We start from the raw sequence: 22156 nt of genomic DNA on the forward strand, positions 1-22156 counted from the left end.
ATTACTATACCTGGAAAAATGCACATTCTGAATACTTCCTCCAAATTGTTTCTGATCTGGGCTTATTCTGACAATATTTTGCATACATCTGAAAATCATCCTTCTGTGATAAAAAACAAATTCAAATGTATTACTGATTTGTGAATATGACTTTTGCCATCAAGAAAGGCTAAACAAGAGGGGTAACCAAGCATCCTAGGAAATGTGGCCTAAAGGGCCTACTGTACTAGCAGCTGGTCAAAAGCCTTCTTTATATTCCAAGAACAGCATGCCCATTGCATCTGGTGGAAGGACACATAATTATCTAAGTAATATCAGAACTTCCACTTGCCAAGCTTGAGGCTTAGATGGAGCCTTCTCTGTCTGAACTATAGAAACCTACCTTTTTGCATAATGATGAACTAACAGGGTGCCAAGAAACATATTCTGTTATTAGTATCTTGATTCCTTAGTGAATGAACTTGTACCTGACTTCCAAGTTAGAGCCGACAGTCCTAGGTTCATCATTGGGACATTATCATTGTAGCATAATCCATTTAGGCACTTAAGCAATTCTCTCTCCCTGGAATCCTCTTTCTCTGACCCTTGTGAATGGGCTACCTCCTACTCATTATTTAACATTTATCTCATGAGTTATCTCTTCTATAAAACCATTGTTTATACCCCCATTCTATGTAAGATGCCCCTCTTCTGGATTTTCCCAGGACCATTTGTATATTTTGAATCTAATGCAAGTCATCTTCTACACAATTAATAATTTCCCTGTTTTTATGCCTAAATAGATTTGTGCTTGGTATCCACATTATCTGGCACAATGCTTGGTGCATAGTAGGTGACCAGTAAATGGTTGTTGAATAAACAATTCACCAATAAACATTTATTAAATCACAACTGGTTGCTAAGAACACTGCTAACCTAATGAGAGATACAACAATATATAGGATATAGACTCTGGATCTAAGGGCTTTCCATTAAGTTTCAGAGAAAATTCATGTATACATGTAAAGGTGCACAAGCACAGTAAATATAAAATCTCCAATGAGTAGGATAAACATTACATACTATAGAGTCTAAAGGAAGGATAAACTGCTATTGCTTGAGGAAGTTGAGAAAGAATTTGGTCATAATTTAAATGTGTTTAAAGTTAAAACATCTTAGTCGGGCGCGGTGGCTCACGCCTGTAATGCCAGCACTTTGGGAGGCTGAGGCAGGCGGATCACGAGGTCAGGAGATTGAGACCATCCTGGCTAACACGGTGAAACCCCGTCTCTACTAAAAATACAAAAAATTAGCTGGGCATGGTGGTGGACACCTGTAGTCCCAGCTACTTGGGAGGCTGAGGCAGGAGAATGGCATGAACCCAGGAGGCGGAGGTTGCAGTGAGCCGAGATTGCACCACTGCACTCCAGCCTGGGTGACAAAGCAAGACTCCACCTCAAAAAAAAAAAAAAAAATTAAAAATTAAAAAATAAAAAATAAAGTTAGAACATGTTGAGCAAGGTTGACATACAGTTCTTTCTTACCCTTATTCTCTTCTCATTTCATAAACACTTTGTGGGATAAGATATCTATTTTGAAGCTTTCAACAATCACCTCTATTGAATAAACTCTTCAATCAAGACAAAACTAATCTTTCAGGAAGAAGAGAAACTACATAAGCAGAGAAGCATACACAAAAATATTCTAACAGAAAACTCTAATGGAGGAGAGTATGATCACTAACTTGGGAAGTCAATTGTATTAACCATACTCGGGACACAGAGGAATGGGCCTCCCTAAATGCTTTTGTTGAATGAAAAGAACTGACAGCTCTCTGTTTCTATGAAGTTCCTGTGATAGATGCCTTGGTGGCTGGAAGTCAGACTAGATCCAATTCTAAAACTTTACATATATTTTAATAAGACAAATATTATAAATAATAAGGTTTTTTTAGGCAAAAAAATTAACCAAGCCCCAGATAGTTTTGTTATGATGATCCCAACTCTTACATCTTCATAGCCAGGATTGTCCCTGGATTACTAGGATTACCCGGGAGTCAGTGCTCAAGAGCTGAGCCGCTGAAGCATTTGATACCACAGAATGGAATGGGCATTTTTATGCTCTAGATATCCCAGTGCTTCCATTTCTGCAGCAAAACTTGGTTTGGTATTAAATACTTGCTGGAGTAATGTATCTTCCCCAAAACCATAAAGCCATAAAGTACCTATCTTGTCGCCAAATCTGTTCTTATAAGTGCTATTGCACTTATAAGATTGCTATTTTGGTGGTGCATATTTATATATTTTAAAAAATAATTTAACTAACCCTTTCCAGGAAACAAGGTCCCACGCTTTCTGGAGCATGAGCGCAATTTTCCAGGCTGCTCAAGAAAATGCTGTGAACATTTCAGAGAAAAAAAAAATTACATGATTTTATGTGAAATATAATAAACTGGTCAAGAGAGCACTTTAAATAGTTTCATAAAAAATGAATATTCAATTCAGCAATTACATACTCATTATGGAATTCGTATATTTCTGCCATGTTTCCAAAGAGAACTTCCTTTTTATTTCTCAGGAGAGGTGGCATAAGATCAAACATCTCTGGATTATCCATCTCCGCTCTATAACCCTACCCAAAATAAATACATTCATGCATTTTTAAATATTTACATGCACATTTGGTTGGGCTACTAATGGTGTAGGTACAGCAGAATATTAGGGGATTTGAGGGTGAAGTTGTTTGAATTTTAATTCAATTTTAATTCAAATCAAATCTCCTACCCAAAGTTATCCATGATTTTTTTTTTTTTTTTTTTTTTGAGAAGGCAGGACAAGGAAAGGAAGTCAAGGTTTTCCAGTCAATAGGCAGAATAAAGTAATAGCTCTTTGGCCTTCAGAGTAGCTTGTAGTGTAGGAAACAAGATAGAAACCAAGATAAAAACATAGATTACAGGTCATCAGCTTCTCCTTAAATTGGCAATATGTGTTTAGGTTTTTTCAGACCAAATTAATACCATGACATTTTTGTCAAATGAATATTTTATCCCATTCTCAGTTTTTTACATCACAATCTCTAAATAGCACCCTGGGAATAACTGTAACAATCGGCTATATCCCTAAGAGAACATTTTCTCTTCTGTAACAAATTCTAAATCAATCATTTCCATTACTGAGGGAGAGCCTGAATGTGCACGTTTAACCAACATGCTGCATCAAACAATAAAAAAAATGCCCACTGCTGCCATATGACAACCAGGGAAGGAGATGGAAGTAGAAGATTGTCCCTAAACACTTTCTAATGAATGTAGCAAGGGATCATTCGGGAAAACATAGGGCAAATACAATTTGAATAGCTTACCAACAAAACAGTATACAGTTCTCGAACATAAACTCTCTCAGTCTGTATCAGTTCATTTAGGACGTGGCTAAAATGAAAAGACCATATTTATCAGTTATTTTATTACTGAGATCTATATTGCAATGTTTCAAGTATTATCATCATGAGAAGGTAAAAATAGCTAATGCATAGGAACTATCAATGGTTTTTGTTTTAGCATCAAAATATGAAACTACTTTTATGGTTTCTAGAATAAAAACTATATATGTAGTCTTATGGGTGGTTTTTATTCATTATATTTATATTCATTTATATATATATAAAATATATATATCCCACTTTTTTCATATATATATATATATATATATATATGCTCAAGGGTTACTATAAGCTTTAAAGAACTTTATTTCTAACTCACTGAGATTAGGAATAAATTTACTAAAAACTCACAATAACTATTCTTAAATGTCTGAGGTTTTTATTGTTTTGGGGTAGCACAGTTTATGAATTTTAATACCCTTTTTTTCCCTAAAATATAAGTATTAGCATTTTAGGCACTATTTTTCCCTTTTCCCAGTAATGTTCTGAAATTTTCTAAGGGAGGCAGTAGATTTTTTTACCATGTCTCCCCAAGTGTAGGTCATAGTTATATTTCCATTATATATATATTTTTTTTCCTTTCTTTCTTTCTTTTTTTTTTTTTTTTTTTTTTTGAGATGGAATCTCACTCTGTCACCCAGGCTTGAATGCAGTGGGGTAATCTCAGCTCACTGCAACCACCACCTCCCGGGTTCAAGAGTTTCTCCTTCCTCAGCCTCCCTAGTAGCTGGGATTACAGGCGCTTGTCACCACACCTGGCTAATTTTTGTATTTTTTGGTATAGACAGGGTTTCACCATGTTTGTCAGGCGGGTCTCGAACTCCTGACCTCAAGTGATCTGCCCACCTGGGCCTCCCAACATGCTGGAACTGCAGGCATGAATAACCACGCCCCACCCATTTCTGTAATAAATTTGTTTATTATCTCTGGAAAATAAAATATATTTTCTTTTCAATGTGATTTCCAATTGACATCATATTTAAAACTCACTTCCCTTGTCCCCAGTATAAGTAACCCATTTGATTTAACTTATACTTTTGACTTTTTTTTCTTTTTCTTTTTGGATATTAAAACATTTGACATTTGAGAGCCTTATAGTATATGTGTGTATGTGTGTGTGTGTGTGTGTATGTATGTATCTCACACACAGATATGTGTACCTACAACTTGCTGCAAAATGCTTGCTAATTACAACTCTGTAATAAAACATTTAAAAGATGAATATTCTTATGTCTAGAATATTATTATGCCATTATAACAGTGAACACAACAATTATTAACATCTATTAAATAACATTGTATAAATCTGTATAATCCTTTGTAATTTTTGATGTACCATTCTATTCATTTTGTATACCGAAATTTGCTAAGAGAATAGATCTTAACTGTTCTCACCACACAAAAAAAATGGTAACTATGTGAAGTGATAGATGTGTTAACTAACTTGATGTGGTAATCATTTCACAATATATACACATATCAAAGCATCACATTGTACACTTTAAATATATGTAATTTTGTCCATTATATATCAATAAAGCTGAAAAATTAATAGATAAGGTAATTACCATGATTTGATCATTATACATTGTACACATGTATCAAAATTTCACACTGTATTCCATAAATATGTACAATGATTATGCGTCAATGAAAAATAATAATAAAACTTTTTTAAGAATGATAAACAAAAACCTCCATTTTATTTCAGTCTGGGCAAAAAAAAAAAAAAAAGAGGATAGCAACATTCTGAAAAAGTTTAGTTAATTTTCTTCAAATCACATAAACAGGCCATAGGTTGGCCAGGCCTAAAACCTGGACTTCTGACACCTAAACTAGTGCTCTTTTCATCACACCCAGTAAAACCCCATTCTGTGAACTCAAATTTCTAATTACATTGGCCTTGAACACTGAACCAGACTCCCACAGTTAGATGTGTATGTGAGTTTATATTAATAAATAAAGGATACTTCTTTAAGACATCCAAGCTATTGCCATTGTCCAAATTGGAGGATGGACCAGAACTTCTCTTCTCCTGACAATCATGCACCACTTCAATCTGAAATACAGCAAATAAAAGTTAAATTAGCATCTCTGTAGGTATAATTCTTCTTCAAGGCTATCCAGCTCAAATTAAGTTTATTCTAGGTCCTAACTCTGAGGATAAATTGAAAAATAAAACTATGATATTTTTCAAAATAACTTTGATACATATTAGTAAAAAGTGATTTGAGTTGCCTAAGAAAACAGATTTAAGACACTAATTAGAACTTATTTTATGTATTAACTCTCTATTTATTTGGCATTCTTGGAAAATAAGGTTGATTCATAAAAAGTTAATTTTCTAGATAACTAAAGTGTATTCATTGAAGAACCAAATATCTTTTTAACCATAGTTATTTTTGATGGAAACCTTTCTAGAAAATATTACATGCATCCTTGAATTCTTTAATCAAAGACATACAACATAACTGATGCTTTTTCTTTATTTTTTTTCTAAGATCTGGGGCAAGCTAGAAGATCCTTTTCCTAATGATTCGATGGCATCATCATAAGCTTGAACATGATAAAATCTAATGATGTGCTGCAGGGATACCTGCAGAACTCCATTGTTTCTTGAAATAACTGTAACCTGTACATCTCTGTCTTTACTCCCTGCCACATGTTGCCTCCATAATTCTAAGTGATTGCCTTATTTTTCAGACTCTAAAGGACTTGGACTGGCCTACTGAGTCAACTGCAAAAGATTTGTGATGATTATTTGTTCTTAAGAAGCATTTGAAGTGTATTCCTGGTATCCAATCTCAGCTGTATTGGACAGCTGAGCTTGCCAAAAGCCTGACCTCCAAGTAAATGTAACATTGCTTTGTGACAACTAGAACCCAAAATTAAGTACAGTATCTATCAGCTACATATTTTCCCAAAATGTGACCTACTTATTACAAATGAAAGAAACAAACATGTATTACAACTTTCTATATATTAGGCATGCACAGTCCTGGGTGCTTAACACATATTATATTTAATGCAAACAGCATTTAGCAAGTGATGGCATTCTTTTCCTCATTTTAAATATGGGAAAACTGAGGCTCAGAGAGATTTTATAACATGTAATACTACAGAATTTGGCTTTCACACTGTTTCTTTCTTGAAACCAGAATTTGTGGCTGTACAAAATAATAACCAGGCCTGGTTTATCAGTATAGACCATTCACTAGGCTGCTATTAATTATATTAAAACTTAGAGCATTATCATATGCCACGCATGTTCAAAGTGCTTCACAAATATTAGATTATTTTATCTTTAACTCCATGATGAGAGTGTTCTAGTCTTATGCCCATTTTATATATGGAAACTGAGTTCCAGAGAACTTACCCAAGTTTATAAGGCCAATAAGTGATGGAACTGGGATTATAAGCCAGGCAGTCTAGTTTTACAATTTGTACCACTATGCTATACTGCCCCTTAAAAATATGTTCTCATCTTTATTTACCACAAAAAACACACGAAGAAAATGTGGGGTCTTGGGGACCGGGAGCAGTGGCTCATGCCTGTAATCCCAACACTTTGGGAGACCAAGGCGGGAGGATCACCTGAGGCCAGGAGTTTAAGATCAGCCTTGGCAACATAGCAAGACCCTGTCTATCAAAAAAAGTGTCAAAAATATTAGCCAGGCATAATGGCCCATGCCTGTAGTCTAAGATACTCATGAGCTTGGGGTGGTAGGATTGCTTGAGCCCAGGAGTTTGAGGCTGCAGTGAGCTATGATTGCACCACTGTAGTCCAGCCTAGGCAACAGAGTGAGATTATGTCTCAAAAAAAAAAAACAAAAAAACAAAAAAAAGAAAGAAAGAAAGAAAGAAAAAGAGAGAGAGAGAAAAGAAAATGTGGGATGTTGTAGCTATGATGAGTCTACTTCTTTACAAACATCAGACTATCATGGATAGCTGAGAAGAACAGAATCTTGTATCTAACAGTAAATAAGTATATTGGGTGCAGTGACGCACACCTGTAGTCCCAGCTACTCAGGAGTCTGAAGTGGAAGGGTGGCATGAGCCCAGGAATTAGAGGCAGCAGTGAGCTATGGCCACCCCTGTGAATAGCCATTGCACTCCAGCCTTGGCAACATAGTGAGATCCCGTCTCTAAAAAAATTTAAAAACAACAACAACAAAGAATGGATATCTTTTCTGAGCTAAGAGTTAGCCTCTGCATGGTCCATTAGAATCTGTCCTGTGTGTTTCATACTTGTAGGACTGGAATTGCTCATGAAAGAATGTTTCTTCTGCAAAAAGGTGCAACACTTATTGACGATTATTGAGGTGATGGTGGGTGGTGGTAAAAAGAAGCTGGAACATATACAAGATGTTCTATAGAAATGATTCTAACCTTGAGCCAGGACTTGAGAAACAGCTCATACTGAGAAACTGGCATGTCTGGGGATATGCCAGTAATGCAATGAAACACAATGCAGCAGCAGCCTTTTTTCTTTTAAATAGTCTTTCAAAGACACAATATTTGTCTAATGAATAAAAAATATGGTTTAAGGCCCATACCAACTATGCAACTAAAGCAATAAAGTCAATTTTGAATTAATTAACGATATTTACTTTTAAGTTGCTCTGATTTTGTCTCCAAGTCTTCTTCCCTGGTAGAGAAGTGTGAAAGAAGAATTTCAAACGAGCATTAAAGTCAGCACTTTTAATAAAAATACGTATATATTTATTAAATAATTTGAGTTAATATTCCAATATGCTTATAGTAATATTTTAAAATCACACTATAGAAGATAATGTTTGGTTGGACTTACATAATTTCATCTTCTTACTGAGCATGGTTTTGCTATGTATTCACCCATTCTCTCATTCATCAAACATTCACTTACTTGCCAAGCATTGAGGTAGGTGTTAGTGCTCACAGTTACTTGCAGATTTAATATTCATTCTGACACAAAAACATTTAATGAAATTGTAGCTTATTGATTAACTCAATCAAAAAGAATTTTGAAAAAAATCTAAGTTTAATCTACTAATTAGAGCACCTACACTTATTTGGCACTTTCTACATATTGAGCACTGTTCTAAGACCTATGCATGTATCTTCTTTTTAAATACTCAAAATCATCCTAAGAGGTAGGTAACAACTTCTATCCCTATCTTCTAGATAAGGAACTAAGGTTAATATCTTGTCCAAGAAGCAGAGGTGGTATTCAAATTCATATAATCTACTCTCAGAATGTTTCTAACCACCATATAAACATTTCCAAAGCATGATAAAATGTTAAACATGTCATCAAAATTCAAAGCTTTCATCTTTATTTTTTTTAATGTTTAGTTTAAAAAGGGTGAGCCACTGTATTATTAAGCAAGGAATCCAGATGTTCCTACAAAGCCAAAGGCATGGTCCAACCAAAGACTAGATTGTTTAGATCCTAATTCTCAGGGCTGCTGAAAAGGCTATTACTCACACAGGCTGCATGAGACTCCTCTCTCCATGAAAGGAACAAACCTTTTGTCCTTCCCTCCTCAGCAGAAGCCAGTGACAAGCACACTCAGGAAAACGAAGGCCTGCTATGTTCTCTAGACACCATACTTCACTTTCACTTACTAAAATAGATTTTCTATCTAAACTTCAAGTTTATATAATCATTTATATAAATATGTATTAAACTTAGTGGGAATTATACAAAATTAATTTATCAATGAATACTAATATGCTCCACTTTAAAGAAACCTGTTCTACAGAGATTCAAACTTATTTCTAAAGGTAACTTAAGAGGCAATTATTAGTTTTGCCAATTAATTCTTTGCAACTACATTAAGAGATACAAAATAAATATATACACAACTTAGAAGAAACGCATCTTATTCTTCAAAGCAAGGTAGATGTATTCGTTTTTTAACAATGTAAATATATATAAAATGATTGAGCACCTACACCATATGCTAAGCTCTGTGTCTGGCTGTGTTTGGGGATACAAAGATGAATTGCATACAGTTTCTGCCCTTACAGAGCTTAGTTTAGCAAGAGAGACAGAAAACAGACAATTCCACTAAAGCCAAGAAGAAATTTAGGAGTACTTGTTATCACACAGCATGAACACCTAAGCAAACAGGGGTGCAGGGAAGGAGAAGATGTGGGGAGGAAAAGCTTACCTGAAGGAAGTGACTTAGAAATAGGAAATCTGATGGAGGAGTAGAAGCTAACATGTGAGAAAGGGAGAGGAAAGGAAATAGTGTTCCAGAGAGAGAACAGTGTGTGTAATGTCCACAAAGTAAGACACCTAGGAAAGGGAAGAAAAAGTGGGCAGGGTAAGTGGAAGAGACAGAAAGACTGTCACAGTTGCCAAGGCCAGGATGATGTTAGCTTGGATTGGGAAAGTGGCAGTAAGGATAGCAGTGGGGATTTAAAAAAAAAGTGAATTGATTCGAGAGAGATACTTAGTAGGCACAAATCCACAGGATATAGAATTTTTGACCATTAGAGGTAAGGTATAAGTGAGGAGGAACCAAAGTCCCAGGCTTGGGCAACTGGGGAAATCACAATGCCATTCACCAAGATGAAGAGTAGAAAGATTGCAGGAGAGATGAGTTAATCTGAGGTATGTTGAGTCTGAGTTGCCTACGGGAAATTCAAAAAGGCAAATTATAAACAGAGGTCCAAAGCTTAGAAGAAAGATCTAGGCTAAAGATACAGATTTAGGAGCTCAAGCCACATTTTACATTTTATTCCTTGCTGTCAATGTCTCCCATTCTCAATAACTACACTCTATATTCAATGTTAATTCTACAAATATTTATTACATCTTGCTAAGTGCCAGGCCCTGTGCTAGGTGCAGAATTATATTTGATGCAAAAATAAAATAAAATAAAATAAAAGCAAAGAACAAAAAAACAGTTTGACTCATTTTTATGAGAAATTAATACCTATGTTTTGAGTTGACCAAATTTTATATATTTGGCTTAGCGATTAAAAGTCTTAAGAAATTGTTTGGAATGGATTGTTACAATCCCTATTACTCACAGAGCAATTAGGTAAAATGAACAAGGTTTGTAGCATAAATAATGTTTTGATTTAGTTTACAAAGCATGATGCATAATAGATAAAATCATTTATCCATCCATGTCACTTATTTATTAAGCTGCATTCAATCTCATAAATACATTAGGCAGTCTCGAACTGAAGCAAATCCAAGCTACTCCTAACAAAAAGTTGGATCATGAAGTATCTTAAACAAAAGAAGGCCCGATTCATTTTAGCATTGCCAATTGCTTTTCTTTATTCTTTCATGGGGGTCACTTTATGAAAGACATTGAGTTTAGAAGCATAATCTACATTTCATATAGTCATTTTCCAAGGTAAGCACGATACGAAGAGAATAATGGATGGTTATTAAGAAAAACAGGAAAAAGTTACTTGCAGGTAGAATGCAAGAATGAACTGCTGCTGTTTTAAGATGCCAAACTGGTTTTTCACAAGTACACAAACTCAGAAAAATGTATTGGCAAAAGTAATATAATAAAGATGGGTACCTTTTGAAAAAAGTTTACATGCTTGAAAGAAAGAGTATCCAACTCCCACTGCAGAAGGAAATTGTAACGCCATTAAATAAGAATATCAGGAAAAAAAAGAAACAATACAAAACAAAATGTGCTAATGAGTGACTAATAACTTGCATGGATCTGGAACAGTCTCCTCAAAACTCCGTTCCTCAACCCAAGGTGTACCTCTTTAAGAACCTCTACGAGAAGTTGAGATTTTAGAGGACAATTAAGCAAGCAACTTTAACCAGAGGAAAGGACTAGTCCAGTTTATCAAATATTTTTTATAGTCCTCAATTTTTTTCACCCTATCTTTACAATAACCTGTTGGAGTCAGTAGGTATTATCGTCCTTATTGTCGAGGTAAGGAAACTGAGGCTAAAGAGGCTAAGTGAACTGTTCAAGGACACACGGCCAGTACATGGAGCCAGAAATCTAACCGAGGTCTGCCTTCTCCTCATGAATATCAACCTATTTCATTTTTAGTCTCATAGCTATTGGGTTTTATCCCCTTATTGTTTTTTATTTTGTTATCTTTACTCTTTTTCCAGTAGTTTTAATATTCCCTGTATCTTTGATATATCTTTGATATTGTATTTAAGACATTGCTTATAGTTTTATTTGTAAATATATTTCTATATTTCATAAGTATTAAACATGGAACTTTCATAATCTTAGCCTAGTTACCTACTTTCATCATCTTTTGAAAATCTGACCCATGCTAGATATAAGCTATTATTTTTATGCTCATTATCCTTGGCTCAAGCCTTCTCTGAATTCCAAAGCAGTTCTCCTACACTAATGAAGCTTCTGATTCTATTTAGATCAGATAGACCGAATTTACTCCCATCTTTGCCCATTCCGCTTACTTAGGGCCCTAAAGACCAAATTACTCTCCTCTAAGAAGCCCCGAAGGCACCTCAAGGGAATCCCTGAGCCATCCATATCCAGAGTAGTTCAACACATTATAAGGATAATTATTATTCCCATAGAACTTAGAAAGAAAATAGATCTTACATGGATAAAGCTAGGAATTAAAACTAGAAAATGAACTCTGTAACAGTAAATTACCAACAAAATTATTCTATTTAACAGCATTTATTTAGAAAAGGCAATCCATCTTATTATCTAAGCCATTCACTTACTGGTAGCTTATAAGAACCAAGTCATATTTCACCACTATGCAATATATCCATGTAACAAAACTGTATGTACTTGTACCCCTAAATGTATACAAATAAAAAAGAACCAAAGCATTGCTTATCTAGAGTAGCAGTAAGTGTGTGTGTGTGTGTGTGTGTGCATGCACACATGTGTGTACTAGCTTCATATACTTTCCTTCACCTGCTGAAAAAAAATGCAAGTTTGATGCTGGTAAAATTTTCATACAGATTTTCAAGGCAGGAGTACTCAGTATTGAGATGTTCACAATTCCTTGTACTGTACTATACTACTACTATGTTTTACTACATACAATAACCTCAATATGACTCTTGCCTTGCACAATATAAATATGACCAAAGATGCTAAGGTGAAATTTTCATCTATCCGCATTGAAGAATAAACTCAGTATTTACATCAAGAGTAACAATATAAACAATAGCAAGAGAAAAAGAGACAGAGAAAGTAAGACATTTTACCTTGTTTAGATGAAAAAAATGGTGTTCTAGATGTGATCAAATTTTCAGGTGTGGGTACCACAAATTGGATTGGCCTCACATGCTTATGTACCAGGTTCCTGAAACCAGCCTGCTGGTTCTCAAATATGCTTCGAATGTTTTCAAGCTTGAGTTGTATAGTCTTCATTTGAACCTGCAGGTTGCATAAGAATTACAGGAAATATTTTCTGAAATGAGGTCAATACAAACCCCATTACATTTCTCAGACTCAGATGGTCAAAAAATAATTTAGAGTTTAAAAGATAACAACAAGAAATTTAGAAAAATAGCAAAACAGATTAATGTTTTATGTTCACATGGATATAAAATCAAAATCTCAACCAAAACAACCTGAAGGAAAAAATTACCAAGAAGCAGTCATGAAATTGGTCACTGCATAGAGTGATTTGCCCTTCATTGGTTCATTGGCTGAATCAGATAATGGCTGGGAAAAAAGGCATATTGCTCTTTCCTGTTTAGCATAAGAAAGCCACCAAGTTATAAAAACAATCAAATGAATAACATTGGTATATTATTTTGTTACATTTTACCCTGTAGGACACTCTCGTTATAGTCCTCTATGTTGCAACAGGCTCCTCAGAGCCACCAATGGATAATGCACATTTGTACCTCTTCTAGATGCTTTGAGGAAGCTAGAGTTAAGCTTGGTTGCTTCCAGAGAATCACTTGGCTATTGCCATGACTACATTTCCGATTTCTTGGGGCATCCCCTAGGATATTCCGCTAAGCATGGGTCTAGATACTGCTCCAGCCTTGGAGTCAACTACACATTTTAGCAGCAAATAGCATCACAAATGTTCTTGCCTACAATGTGGATAATCCTTCATGTGATTTCCAAGGGGGCAGTACTGAACTAACCTATAGCTCTCCACCCTGTTAACAACAACTTCTGCCTGCTCCTCCTTCTCCAAGAAGACCCAAATCCTATCTTTATGCTTTCATTCTCAAACTGAGTAGCAAAGCCACATCATCCACAGAGCATCTGCTGATGGTCACTGCAGCACAAAGGAAAGATGTTTGGGGTAAAGTACTCTTGACATTCTTGACATGGACCCAACATTCTATTATAGAAGAGTTTTAGGGCTTTCTCCAGTGATGCACAACGAAATATGTGTGAGAACACCTAGCACATAAAAAGAGTTTTAAAATAATGGATTTGGAGCTCAAAAAGGAAATTATTATTCCTCATTATATAGCAAACATATGCCTTTGAATTATTTGATGCTTGACAGTGGCACTACTATCACCCCTAAGAAGACAATGTAAGTGCAATTTGACATAAAGTTAGCTGTGAGGTAGTAAAACTCCTCCTACCCACAGTACTGCAATTATAACTTTCTTTAAATGTTTATTTGAAAATTTAAAAAGCCTCTACCTTAAGCTCAGGAGATAATATTACATCAAATTCATACTGCAGTGTTTCAGGTTCATAATTTATAAAGGGTAGAGCCATTTCAAGAAAATTTTCAATGTCTTGGAGGGCTTTCTGAGCATCTTCTTTAGACTGAAACTTATCTATTTCCTGATTAGCTAGAAGACATTCCCCTTCATCACAGCATTGACGAGCCTGGTAAGAAAATCAAGAAGAAAAAAACGTGAATTAATAAAGATAAAACATATTTGTCCATTAAGTGAGCGGTTCTCAGCCTCTGGCTTCTGTGAGTCAGAATTGCTTTCAGAGCTGTTAAAAAAATAAAGATAGCCGGGCGCGGTGGCTCAAGCCTGTAATCCCAGCACTTTGGGAGGCCGAGACGGGCGGATCACGAGGTCAGGAGATCGAGACCATCCTGGCTAACACGGTGAAACCCCGTCTCTACTAAAAATACAAAAACTAGCCGGGCGAAGTGGCGGGCGCCTGTAGTCCCAGCTACTCGGGAGGCTGAGGCAGGAGAATGGCGTAAACTCGGGAGGCGGAGCTTGCAGTGAGCTGAGATCTGGCCACTGCACTCCAGTCCGGGCGACAGAGCGAGACTCCGCCTCAAAAAAAAAAAAAAAAAAAAAAAAAAAAAAAAAAAAAAAAAAAAAAAAAAAGATATCTGGGTTCTGCCCCCAGAAATTCTGATTCAGTAGCTCTGGGCCATAAGTTGGGCATTTATACTTTTACAGAGCTCCACAGATATTGCTGATACAAAGCCAAGGCTGGGAAACACTGCATTTATTTCACAACAACTAATTTATTCTGCAGCAGAAGTCTGACCATTTTCTCAATACTAACACTTTAGTTGCATGTTATTTTCCCAAAATCAATAACTGAAATATGAAATTCTTAGGAAAATATAAAGTGTAATAATACAAATGCTTAATGACAGCTAAGGACAAGAATAAAGTTTCCTTCCCAAAGAATGAGATGTAAAGATTAAAATGTTTATGTTCAGATATAATGTCTGGAAGTGGAACCCTATTTTATATTCCACTGCCAACACCAGATCCATATGGTGACCTGTCAATTCATTGCCTAATTGTGAAAAGGGTCAAACCCACAAGCCATGGAGGAATATTTTCCAGTCACTGTTTAATATTTTATTTCTGTACTATGAAATGTGAAAGGAGCTTCAGGCTTCAGCAAAATGCCCCTCAGGCTTTTAAAAATGTTCCAAGTACAAAGCATCACCAGTAGAGACTTCAGACATGTACCCAAAACACAAAGGAAGCCATTACTGCACAATCTCAATATTTAGAACAAAGGGCAAAATTTGAACTATATTGGATCTTCCATGAATAGTTCATTGGTAGATGGATGAAAAAATCATGATCAAACTCAGTCCTTCAGATTTCTTACAAATTTAATTCCAAAGCTATACCAGTCCCTGACCATATAACCTCTGAGAAGATAAAAGGTATTCCATGTGGCAGAAGGGCAAGGTGTTTCAGGCTAGCAGGACCTGAAAAAAAAAAAAAAGTGTGTTCCTTTTCAGAAATGGATCATTTCCCATTACACTACCTGCTGTAGGAGTTTATGCATTTTGAAGGTCCTGCTGAGTTGTATCCGTTTTGCTTTTATCTCATTAACCAAAATATCAGAAAGGTAACGTAGCTCATTGCACCTCTGGCAGATTAAATCAAGTGCATAATGGTGATTTGCTGCAAGCTTGTGTCCATGTAATATCACAAACTGGGCCTTTGATAACAGCTCCTGATTGTAACAAAGAAACAAAATAATGAATACATGATCTCTGAGCAAGAAGGATACATTGCCACAAATACAATTTGATGTCTACTCCTTCAGGCTGCAAAAAAAAAAAAAAAAAAAAAAAAAAAAAAAAAAAAAAAACACAAAACCTTACAGTTATCTTACAGTTATAATAATTAGCTGTAGCAGTGATGTCATTAGAAGCTCATGCATTTCTGGTTATAGAAACTGAAAATTTCACATCATACCCAGAACGCGGATGAGATTTTTTTCTTCTAATATGTGTGTATTTAGAATAGAACCACCTATAATAAATGAGGTATACACACCAGTCAAATGTATTTCATATCATCTCAGCCTTAGAAATCTCATCAGCGTTGCTATGTACCTGGACTACTTCACATACCTGAAGTCACAGGGTTTCTATGTCAGAAAAATGACCTTTAGTGACGTTGCCTCCACTCTGTCAACTACTCACTCCCCACAGTGGAGAGACTCAAACATAGTAGGAGTTCAAGAAATGTTTGTCAAAATAAAATAAATAAAACTGAAACCCAGGATGAGGAAGTGACTGGCCTCTCTACCTAGTGAGAAAACCAGGTTTAAAATGGAGAGCTGTTGTCTAATGGGTATACAGTTTCAATATTATAAGATGAAAAAGTTCTGCAGCTGTTGCACAGCAATGCGAATTTACTTATCACTACTGAACTGAACACTTAAAAATGATTAAGATGGCAAATTTCATGTTATGTGTTTTTACCACAATTAGAAATGAAAAATTATTACATGTAAAAAAATGAAGTCCCCCTTAATTTCCAAACCAGTTCGCCTCCTCTTTCTACTATACCATAGGGATATGTAAATTGTCCCATGATCACAGAGCTCTACAAGCATAATTCCAGAACTAGTTATCATAACTGTTGCTTCTTCAATATTTGTTTTCACATACTCATGGTTCACCCATAAATCTGCTTGTATGCTGAGAATTCATCTTAAAAAGCATGGCCTTGCTCTCACATAAAAAGCATGGCCTTGCTGTCACATAAAAGCTAGAGTTTTTTAAGTATCAAAGCCATTAGTCCAAACTTTAAGACTAGCAGGAATAATGAAAACTGCCTCCTTTGAGTACTTACTATACAACCCAGTGCTGTGCCAGGCGCTTTATATACATTTAAATGAATATTCACAATTGCTCTGCAAAGTAGGTCATTTTATCCCCAGTTTATAGGTGAAGACACTGAAGATTAGAAATGAATTTACTCAAGGTCACAGATAGTAAGAATAAGTAGAAATGTCTACGTGAGTCTCCATTTAATTAAATTGCATATATCCTAAAGTGGGCATTTAAGGAATCATGTTCCTGTATGTTTCCATCATTTCCAAGCACCATATATCATTCTTGATACACATTTTTCTAGCTTCTCCAAAATAATTTATGCCCTTATTCCTATTGGTGGGCTTGAAACAGTTCACGCCATTGTCTCAGCGACCTCCTTTTACAACTACAGGATATATCTGTAGTGTCACCTCTGGCCTGCATTGAACAAAGCAGAATATAGACCAATATAATTGTGCCTAATATACAGAATGTTGTTATGATGAGAGGAGGGTGAGGGATAAAAGACTACAAATAGGGTGCAGTGTATACTGCTTGGGTGATGAGTGCACTAAAATCTCACAAATCACCACTAAAGAACTTACTCATGTAACCAAATACCACCTATACTCCAGTAACCCATGGAAAAATAAAAATAAAGAAATTAATAATAAGAGTCTATACTACCTACTCCCACCAAAAAATAACTATTATACTGTATAATATAGCAAACACCTAAAACACAATCTTACCTGAGAATTTTCATCTAAGTTTTCCAATTTTTTTATTTTTTGTTTTACTTGAGCTATAGTCCCTGTTACATCAGCCAGTTCTGCTTGTTGGTTTAATAGAAATTCAACTTCAGTCACAAGCTAAAAATAGGAAACAAAGAGGTTTTAAAAACATAAAAATTGTTCTTATGATCAAGTTTTATACAAAATGCTTTTAAATGAAAATATTGACATGGAGAAACTGCACATACAAAAAAATATTGTATTATTTTATTCACAGAAATAGCTATAATCTGTTAAAATTTAACCTCATAGATATCAACGTGTACTCATAATGTACAAAAGATCACCATGTACATGTGTAGGTTTGTGTATGAGGACATGTATTTGCATAAATGTATACATGTGAGGTATGTATAAATATATAGAGAGAGCCAACATCTAAAAATCTTACCTGAGAATTTTCATCTAAGTTTTTTTTTCATCATTCCCCAGCTCTCTGGTGAATTACCCTAAAAGCAAAAGCCCTCTAGAAGCAATAAGCACATCTCCCACCCAGATCTTGGTCTTTAATATCATTTCCCAGAAAAAGAAACCAGGGCTCCTCAAGGAAATAACTGATTCCAGGGTTGAGGCAGAATAGGTACAAGATGAACTTGGAATATATTTTTATGCCAGAAAGTAAGAAAGTGATTTATTTAAATGTGGGAGCACGTCACAAGGACACAGCAGCAGTTTGAAACACCAAAATACTCAAGAGCACTAATAAATTATAAACCATCAAAAAACCAGGAATCAGAAAAGAAGCCAAATCATCTTTCTTTGCTGATGATATGATTCTATACCTAGAAAACACTAAAGACTACCAAAAGGCTCCTAGAATTGATAAACAACTTCAGGGAAGTTTTACGATACAAAATCAATGTACAAAAATCAGTAGCTTTACTGTAGTTTCTATACACCAACAATATTCAAGCTGAAAGCCAAATCAAGAATGCAATTTCATTTACAATGACCTACAAAAAGAATAAAATACCTAGTAATACATGTAGCCCAAGGAAGAGAAAAATCTCTATAAGGAGACCTACAAAACACTGCTGAAAGAAATCATAGATGACATAAACAAATGGAAAAAACATTCTATGCTCATAGATTTGAAGAATCACTATCATTCAAATGGCCATACTGTCCAAAACAATCTGCCGATTCAATGCTATTCCTATCAAACTACCAACATACTTTTTCACAGAATTAGAAGAACTATTCTAAAATTCATATGGAACCACAAAAGAGCTCAAATAGCCAGAGCAATCCTAAGCAAAAAGAACAAAGCCAGAAATAACGTATTACCCGACATCAAACTATACCAAAACAACATAGTCCTGGTACAAAAACAGACACTTAGACCAATAGAACAGAATAGAGAACCCAGAAATAAAGCCACGCACCTACAACCATCTTATCTTTTACAAAATCAACCAAAATAATCAAGAGGAAAGGACTCCCTATTCAACAAATGGTGCTGAGATAGCTGGTTAATCATATAAAGAAGAGTAAACTGGACCCCTACCTTTCACCATATATAACAATTAACTAAGGATGGATTAAAGATCTAAATATAAGACCTCAATCTACAAGAATCTTGGGAGAAAGGTTAGGAAACACCATTCTGGACATTGGCCTTGGGAAAGAATTTATGACTAAAATCTCAAAAGCAATTTCAACAAATACAAAAATTGATACGTGGAACCTAACTAAACTAAAGAGCTTCTGCATAACAAAAGAAGCTATCAACAGAGTAAACAGACAGCCTACAGAAGGGGAGCAAATATTCCTGAACTATGCATCTGACAAAAATCTAATATCCAGAATCTCTAAGGAACTTAAACAATTCAACAAGCAAAAAACTAATAACTCCGTTAAAAAGTGAGCAGAGGACATGAACAGATATTTCTCAAAAGGAGACATACAAATTGCCAACAAACATGAGAAAATGCTCAATATCACTAACCATCAGAGAAATGCAAATCAAATGAGATACCATCTCACATCAGTCAGAATGGCTATTATTAAAGAGACAAAAAGGAACAGACACTGATGAGGCTGTGGAGAGAAGGGAACACTGATACACTGTTGGTGGGAAAGTAAATTAGTTCAGCCACTGTGGAAGGCATCCTGAATATTTAAGAACTTAAGGCAGAACTACCATTTGACCCAGCAATCCCATTACTGAGTATATACCCAATGGAAAATAAATCATTCTATCAAAAAGACAATACAATTGTATGTTCATTGCAGCACTATTCACAATAGCAAAGACCTGGAATCAACCCAGGTGCCCATCAATGATGGACTGGATAAAGAAAATGTGGTACAAATGCATCATGGAACACTATGCAGCCATAAAAAAAAAAACAAAATCATGTCTTTTGCAGCAACATGATGCAGTTGGAGGCCATTATCCTAAGCAAAGTAACACAGAAACTGAAAACCAAACACAGCATGTTATCACTTATAAGTGGAAGTTAAGCATTGGTTACACATAGACATAAAGATAGGAACAATAAATGCTGGAGACTACTAAAAGGGGGAAAAGGAGGAAGCCAAGGGCTTAAAAACTAAATATTGGATACTATGCTCACTACCTGAGTAATGGCATCATTCACATCTCAAATCTCAGCATTACACAGTATACCCATGTAACAAACGTACACGTGTATGCCTTGAATCTAAAATAAAAGTTGAAAATTTTAAAAATGAATAAGTAAAAATCTTTGAATCAAATAAATAAATGGAGAGAAGGGAGGGCTCTTGCTTTAGTAGAATGCCTAGTGTGGACTGATAAATGTGGACTGGACATGGGGGTTGAAAATAATCATTATTTTGCAACCATCATAGCAAAGATTTGTCCAGGCAAGCATCATCAGTTGATGCTAAATTTATGGGGAAATTTTGATGACAAGCAGGATATTTGCATAACCTTAAATTTTCTCCCCACACTTTTCCTACTAGTTAGAAGGGGAGTAAAAGTAGCTTTACAGTGGAGAAATTCAACAACACCCTGAATAGGTAATCAGAATCCACATCGACAATAAGAGGGAGGTAGGCATCATTCACTTAACAGATATGATCCCTTAAGAAGGACACTTCACTAATGTGGTATTCTAGTTGGTCATATATACTAAATAGAATCATGAGAAGATGTCCAACAAACTCCAAATGAAGGAAAATGTATTTAAAAAGGGCCTATGGCTAGGCATGAGTCCTTATAGCTCATGCCTGGAATCTCAGCACTTTGGGAGGCTGAGGTGGGAGGATTGTTTGAGCCTAGGAGTTGCAGACCAGCCTGGGCAACACAATGAGATCCCATCCCCACAAAACTTAAAAAGTTAGCCAGGCATGGTGGTGCGTACCTGTAGTCTCAGCTACTTGGAAGACTGAGGGGGGAGGATGGCTTAAGCCTAGGAGTTTGAGGCTGCAGTAGCTATGATTGTGTCATGGTACTCCAGCCTGGGAGACAGAACTGTCTCATAAAAAAAGGACTATATTTTTCAAAATGTCAGAGTCATAAAAGACAAAGAAAGGCTGTGGAAAGATTCAAGATTCTAGGTTCAAGGACACTAAAGACACAAGACAATGCAAGACTGGACCCTATATAGGATCCGATTCTGAAGGAAAAATAAATGCTATGAAAGACTTGACTGAGTCAACTGTTAAAACTGAAATACCAATGGTAGATAATATAAAAGTATTGCATTCTTAAATGTACTAAATCTGATAACTGTACTACAGTCATATAACAGAATATCCCTATTACTAGAAAAAATGGAAGTATTTAGGGGGAAAGGGCCATCATGTGTGCAACTTACACTCAAATGGGTCAGAAAATATATTATTTGTCAGATCAGAAAAAAATATTATCTGTATATATATGAGGGAGGGAATACAAATAATAAAGCAAATGGAGTAAAATACTATCATTAAGTTAATCTGGGAATAAGGTATATGGGTATTTCTATTTTTCTTATATTTGCAATTTTTCTGTAAGTTTATGTTCCTATGTGTTTTTTTTTTTTTTAAGGCATGTTTCTAGACATACGGAACCTGTCAACATGTCACTATGAGATACAACACGTCAGTGAGATTATAATCTAAGACAAACAACAATATTGATTAAAGACAGGAATTAATGACTTGGGGAGACAGAACATAACCACAGGACAAGAATTTGGTATGGATGCAAATTAATATGTAAGTATAAGCATAAGGGGTATGCTCAGGAAAAGTGCTATTTTCTGTGTATTCAGTTGGAGAGGAGAAAGAAACACAAATACCTAGAAGGACCAAGAGCAACTTGACCTATTCTTTCTTTAGGGAAGGTTTCATGGGGAACATTTCAATAGATGTTTGAATCAAAGGAGGGAAAACGCCAGTAGTAACTGAGCCCTGTGTCCAGAGTGCAGTGCTCCTCCCAAACCTAACTCTGATGAGTAAGTGAAATACAAAGCAAGTAAGCCATTCACGGACAGAAAACAAGTTGGGCACATGCAAGAGAGAAGCAG

The 22156-nt window shown here is 35.5% G+C and overlaps 1 protein-coding gene across 7 annotated transcripts in view; it reads right to left on the bottom strand.

Moving 5' to 3' along the window:
- The window catches only part of MCF2 (MCF.2 cell line derived transforming sequence), a 122605-nt gene that overhangs the window by 17270 nt on the left and 83179 nt on the right, over positions 1 to 22156 (bottom strand). For 5 of the 7 annotated variants that reach the window (XM_010388746.2, XM_010388743.1, XM_010388749.2 and 2 more), the window contains 10 exons: positions 17616 to 17735; positions 15579 to 15770; positions 14013 to 14204; positions 12599 to 12770; positions 8028 to 8065; positions 5388 to 5476; positions 3340 to 3406; positions 2495 to 2610; positions 2305 to 2374; positions 11 to 103 (listed from right to left, as the gene is read on the bottom strand). In XM_010388746.2, the coding sequence (XP_010387048.1) occupies positions 11 to 103; positions 2305 to 2374; positions 2495 to 2610; positions 3340 to 3406; positions 5388 to 5476; positions 8028 to 8065; positions 12599 to 12770; positions 14013 to 14204; positions 15579 to 15770; positions 17616 to 17735 (1149 nt within the window). Of the gene's footprint in view, positions 1 to 10; positions 104 to 2304; positions 2375 to 2494; positions 2611 to 3339; positions 3407 to 5387; positions 5477 to 8027; positions 8066 to 10949; positions 10998 to 12598; positions 12771 to 14012; positions 14205 to 15578; positions 15771 to 17615; positions 17736 to 22156 lie in introns of all 7 variants that reach the window. The other 2 variants (XM_010388742.2, XM_010388745.2) reach the window with 1 other exon arrangement.

Source organism: Rhinopithecus roxellana, chromosome 7, assembly GCF_007565055.1.
Source record: "Rhinopithecus roxellana isolate Shanxi Qingling chromosome 7, ASM756505v1, whole genome shotgun sequence".
NCBI classification, from domain to species: domain Eukaryota; kingdom Metazoa; phylum Chordata; class Mammalia; order Primates; family Cercopithecidae; genus Rhinopithecus; species Rhinopithecus roxellana.